The 6,000-nt window shown below is 43.2% G+C and overlaps 1 protein-coding gene across 1 annotated transcript; it reads right to left on the bottom strand.

The window, feature by feature from the left end:
* Positions 1-2,144: 2,144 nt before the first annotated feature.
* On the bottom strand, positions 2,145-3,446 carry BECN2 (beclin 2). The gene has a single exon (XM_045455778.1). The coding sequence runs from the start codon at positions 3,444-3,446 to the stop codon at positions 2,145-2,147; it is 1,302 nt and encodes a 433-aa protein (XP_045311734.1).
* Between the last annotated feature and the right edge of the window lie 2,554 nt (positions 3,447-6,000).

The raw sequence follows: 6,000 nt of genomic DNA, 5'->3' as shown, positions 1-6,000 counted from the left end.
ATACATTTTATTTTTGTATTGACTTTGTAGTCACTGAATTCTTAATTCACTTATTAATTCTAATGATTTATCTGTTGTTTTATTTAGATATAGTTATTCATATGAAAATAATTTTTTTATTAAAATTTATTTTTTATTTTTGAGAGAGAGACAGTAAGACAGAGTGTGAGTGGGGGAGGAGCAGAGAGAGAGGGAGACACAGAAACCGAAGTGGGATCCAGGCTCTGAGCTGTCAGCACAGAGCCTGACATGGGGCTCAAACTCAGGAAACCACAAGATCATGACCTGAGGTGAAATCGGACGTTTAACCGATTAAACCACCCAGGCACCCCAACAATTTTATTTTTTCCCTTTTAGTCTCTATCCCTTTAATTTTTTATATATTGTACTGGCTAGGATCAACACATGTTAAATAGAAATGCTGATAGCCAGTAACCAGTATCCTGTCTCTTTCCTAATCTCAAATGGAGAGTTTTTTAAAACCCAAAACTTATGGAAGTACCTTTATATTCAAGGAATACATTTTTTTAAATTTTTTCCTACTTTTCTGAGTTTTCATATTATGTTTTATAACTTAATCTTTTTAGTGAATATATTTATACAAGTATTGTCATCAAATGTTACATTAATTAAATATTCCTCTTAACATCCTAATACCTACTTGATATTCCATCATAGGCTTAGACCTTAATTTATGTAACCAATCTCCTAGTCTCTTAATGTGTGACAAATTATTCACTTTCCAGGGCACCTGGATGACTCAGTCAGTTAAATGTTGGATTTTGGCTCAGATTATCATCTCACGGTTCCTGAGTTTGAGCCCACATTGGGCTCTCTGCTATCAGCACAGAGTCAGCCTCAGATTCTCTCTCTCTCACTGCCCCTTCCCCACTCCCACGTGCTCTCTCAAAAATAAAAAAAAAAATTAAGCATCTTCCTTTTCTCATTTTCCACAATGACTTCTATTTATAGATAGTATGTATGCAGCTGTAGCTATTACAGGCACTATCTATGGACCACAAAGCTAACATAGCTCTCAGGGAGTTGTTTGGTTAAAAGATCTTGCACATAAGCAACAGCTTAGGCAAAAGGCAGAGGAAGTTTGGACTTAGCATGTATTGGAATAAGAGGGTGCTGGAAGAAGTGTGAGGTGAGCCTGGAGAGACACAGGGAGACCCAGGGTTGAATTTTGTCTTGAGAGCAATGGAACAACAGTTGAATGATGCATTTTTTTTAAATGTTTGAGAGAGAGAGAGACACACAGGGAGGAACAGAGAGAAAGAGACAGAGAATCCAAGGCAGGCTCTGAGCTGTCAGCACAGATCCTGATTCAGGGCTCAAACTCACAAACCTTGAGATCATGACCTGAGCTGAAACCAAGAGTTGGATGCTTAACCAACTGAGCCACCCAGGTGCCCTGCAACTTGCATTTTTAAAAAAGTTCTCTGACTCTTTAAATCTTTAGGTCTCTGTAAGAATTCATCTGATGACTCTTAACTGATGATTGGATTGACTTGTCAGCCAAGATGTTACCATCCTCTTTGGCCACACAACCCCACCAGGTTGGTCTCAACATAATGGCACAGCCCAATAGGACACACTTCTCACTTTAAATCATTGAAGAATGTATAGAAATTTATTGAAAGTTTCTCAGGGATGAAGGAGGGGTTTACACTATATATCGCAGCAAAAACTTAATCTTTGAATATTCACCCTCCCCGTAAAGTCCTGCTACATACATTAGTGACCCAGACACTTTATGAAGATTCCAGCTTTCTCCTCGCCCCCCCTCCCCCCCCACCTTCCTCCAGCCCCACCCCAGTGCTTTCCCTCTGCATCTCTTGATCCCTTTTTTAAATGTTAATTTATTGAGGGACAGAGTGCAAGCTGGGGAGGGACAGAGAGAGAAGACATACACACAGAATTAGAAGCAGGATCCAGGCTCCGAGTGGCCAGCCAGAGCCCACAGACCGCAAGATCATGACCTGAGCTGTAGGTGGCCACCCAACCAACTGAGTCACCCAGGTGCCCCTGTTGCCATTAACTTTTTAAAGTTATAAGCATGTTATCTCTTCCAATTTTACAATTGTGATATGGTCACAAATAGTTTAAAGCAAAAAAATCTCCCTCTCCCTCGTAGAAAGTTATTTTTGACAATATTTTAAAGACAGCCAGGCAAGACTACACTTAAAATTTATAAGCATGAGCTTGAGTGCCTTTGTCCACTGCTCCTCCGTGTTCAGGCAGGTTCTGATGGAATAGAACTCACCAGTGCTTCCAGAGTCTTCCATCAGGCCATTTTCCACATGAATCTTGCAGGGCAGGCAGAGACCCCACTTGCCTTTCTCAGCCTCTTCCTTGAACTGCTGCATGCAGTCCAAAAAAGCCATCATTGCGAGGTCAAATTTGACATCCAAGCAAGTAATCTGCCCCGTGATGCAGAACAATGGCAGCTCAATGGTGTCATCTGTTAAAGACTTCAGATAGGACCGGTTTCCACAGGGGAAGAGCTGATACCTCTGAAACTCCAGCCCAATCTTGTTGGACAGGGCATGAAGTAGCAAGGCTGTCTGTCCCCAGGCCATGTTGATCTCACTCCAGCTCACGGGGACAGTGGGGAGGCAGCCCAATCTGAAGCTATTGATGATGCCCACAGGACCATCATCCCTGATCTCAAAGGTGGCACCGAAGACATTGGTCTTCTTCAGCCAGTCCCACTGGATCTGGGCATGTACCAGCTGGTTCCTCCTGCTGGTCAGCTCATCCTGCAGTTCCAGTTGCTGCCATTGTAAGTTACTGTAGTCCCTCCAGTGCCGCTCATCCTGCTGGCCCAGCACTCGAGTCTCTGCTCTGGCTGCCTCAAGATCCTCTGCTACTCTTTTTTGGTTCTTCTCCACCTCCTCCAGCTCTTGCGCCAGCCTTGCTTCCTCCAGCTCCAGGCCCTCCAGCTCCTCCTGCAGTGTCTCCAGCTCCCCGTCATGTATTCTCTTCCTCCAATGTTTGTAGTTCTGGTTCTCTGTTTCTGTGAGAATGAGTTGGGTGTCCAGCTCCTCTAAAAGTTTGTCAGTACAGTCCTCACACAGGGCATGGTCCATATCTCTTTCGCCAGTCAGGATGTCAAAAATGTCCCCAGCAGTCTTGTGGGCGTTACTGAGCATACTTGTAGGGGCAAACTCTCCAAGTAAGATGAAGTTGCTAGAACTGTCCCTGGACATCTTGCCATCATCTCCAGGGAGGGTGGAGCAGGAGGTACTATCCTGCAGCTTCTCAGTATCTGTCTCTGCCTTGGAGGCAGGGCCTCTTTCCAGGGTTTCTCCTGGCTCCCACTGAGCTGAGAGTGTGGAAGCTGCAGGTTCTTGGGTGGTCTCAAGACCTGAGGTCTCCATGGACTGATTCAGCTTTAGCGGCTGCTTGCAGCACTGGCAAATGAAGCGGATGGGGAACATGGTGGAGGCCTTGTCTCTTACTTTGATTCTAAGTTTCCTCTGGCTCCCCACTTACTTGTCCATTTATACCTTTTTAAACTTCTTTAGAGGAGTAATTCCTTCAAAATGCATATCTCATCTTGTTGCTCTTCTTAACACCTTACTTTGGTGCCCTCCTTAGATACTCTAGGGTTCCTTTAGCTCCTTTTAGACAAGTAATTCTTTCTAGAAGGCAAATCTGATCATCTCACTTTGTCCTTTAACATTTCCAAGGCATATCTTAAGAGTACTTCTAAACTAAGTCCTGATCGTGGCACTTCCCTCCTTAAAATGGTTTAATGCTTTTGTCTTACCTTAAGATAAAATCCCATCACCTTAACCTGACACCAGGGCCTCTGCCCATTTTCCCAGCTTCTCTCCCAATTTCCTGCTACCTTTACCCATGGCTTCTCCATGATGCCTGGAGTAATGATTGCAAAGGATCTACTACACAAATTATGCCTTTATTCACCCTGATACCTCTCCCCAAAGAGTTGGGGAACAGCAGAATAAGTTTGGAAATGCTTTCAATGTCATGGTCAATTCTGAGTCCTGATTCATCCTTGGGAGTAGAATGGCAAAGCATATTCATTGCTAATGGCTGAACTTCATTTTAATTACCCACCCAACAAAACCAAACAAATTCAAGCCATACCTGGCTTTGGGTTCAATCCAGCCCAGAGAGACAAGCTAAGGAAACATAGCTGAAGGGGAATAGAGATTGTTTCAGACTGTGGTTTATCTAACAACTGAATGATGCCTCCTGGATAATCCAGAATCAGTCTGTTGGAGCTTTCCTTTAGTGAAGGAATGAATGGAACTGGAGTGTCATTTTCAGCTAGGAAGGAAATCCCTGATTTCTGGAGATCTTCCCTCCAATTCTTATGTCCTCATTCTTGGGTCTCCTTTGGGAGGGCTTGAGAAGCCCAAGAGTGAAGAGGATTCTAAGGATTGGGAGCAGGGGTTTTATGTACTACTGTATCATCAGCACTGAGATAAATTGCCTTGTCCCCTCTTCCCTGTCCAAACTGTTCCTTTTCTTGGGCTTTGTCATAAACCTCTAGGAAAGACTTGTCTGTACCTATTGTCTCCAGTTCTCCTTCTGTTCTCTCTGAAAGCCACCATAATTCAACTTTAATTCCAGCGCTCTATAGAAAGTCCTCATAACAAGGTCACAAATGTTATCTGTGTTGCTAAATTTAATCTCAGTGGCATAAGAAGCAAGTTCTTCAGCAAAAAGTGAAGATGGGGAAGAGATGTGTGTGAAAGTTACCTCAGTGAGTAGGAGATTGAGTAGAGGAGAGAAGTGGTGTGATTGCTCTTCTTTTGTAAAGGTCCACATGGGACTGGCTGTCATGTGTACATATCAGGTATACATGTCAGTCACTCACCTGAATGGGTGTTGTCAAGCAAGCAAGACTAAACCAGGGAGGCAGGAGAGAAGGTGCCAGCAGGGAAGTGGTTAGGAAGGTTGACTTCAACGCATACTGGTAAGGAAGGGTGGGCATGGGAGGGAGACACAGCAAAAAGGTGGGAGAGCTGATGTGTTTCTGTTCTCAGAGGTTGAAGGAGTATTGCAGTCAGGATATCAGACCAGAGGAGTAAATACAAGAGGTAGTCGAAGGGTGTGCATGAAATAGACACAACAGAGGACTTGCTCCCTATGATCGATAATCATCTTTCCACTATACATCCTGAAACAAACAACCTCCTGGCATGTGACACAGTATTCTGGAGTCGGTCTTGGGTTCTAATTTTGCTTAACTTAACAAGTTGCTTTAACGTCTTGATGCTCAGATTTTTCATCTGAAAATGAATTAAACAGAAGCCATCCTAAGAGAATTGCTTTGATGATTAAACAAGATGATGTTTAGAACCTCAAACTGACATTAGTTTCCTCTCATCACCGGTCTCCTATGTGGCCATAGCCTGGCTTTCTCCTTCTCCTTGTGAACCTTGAACTTCTCAAAAGAGAAGTTAACTGCTTCTCACTGTTTCCATATGCTCATCAGACCTCTTTCAACCTTTGCAATCTGGCATCTGTCTCCATAATTAACGGAATAAAATCGTTCTTGCTAAGATTAGCAGTGGATTCTTAAATAGCACATCTCAAAACATCTTTTCTGTTCTCTTCCAAATTGGGACTCATTGTTTAACATTCGAAGTGATTGCTATCCTTTCCTTGTGGAAAGAGGAAAACAAAGTCCTTATTTGGATTCCAGAGGATTGTTGTCTCTGATTCTCCTGGATCTCTGATCTTCCTTTTCCACCCTGCTGAGCCTTGTCCCACCAAGAGATTCTGAATTTTTTGTTTATTTATTTATTTTGAGAGAGAGAAATAAAGTAGTAGAGGGGCAGAGAGAGATCCCAAGCAGTCTCCATGTTGTTAGCACAGAGCCCAATAGGAGGGAGCTCAAACTCATGAACTATGAACTGTGAGATCGTGACCTGAACCAAAATCAAGAGATAGATGCTTAACCCACTGAGCCACTCAAGAGATCTGAATTTTAAAAAATAAAAATCTGTCTTTGAGATA

The sequence above is a fragment of the Leopardus geoffroyi genome, chromosome C3 (genome assembly GCF_018350155.1).
Source record: "Leopardus geoffroyi isolate Oge1 chromosome C3, O.geoffroyi_Oge1_pat1.0, whole genome shotgun sequence".
NCBI lineage: Eukaryota > Metazoa > Chordata > Mammalia > Carnivora > Felidae > Leopardus > Leopardus geoffroyi.
The sequence above is the reverse complement of the archived record's forward strand: the minus strand, read 5'-3'. Positions and strand labels throughout refer to the sequence as shown.

Coding starts and splice junctions, on each gene's coding strand:
- BECN2 (XM_045455778.1), bottom strand. CDS start 3,446: ATGTTCCCCATCCGCTTCATTTGCCAGTGCTGCAAGCAGCCGCTAAAG.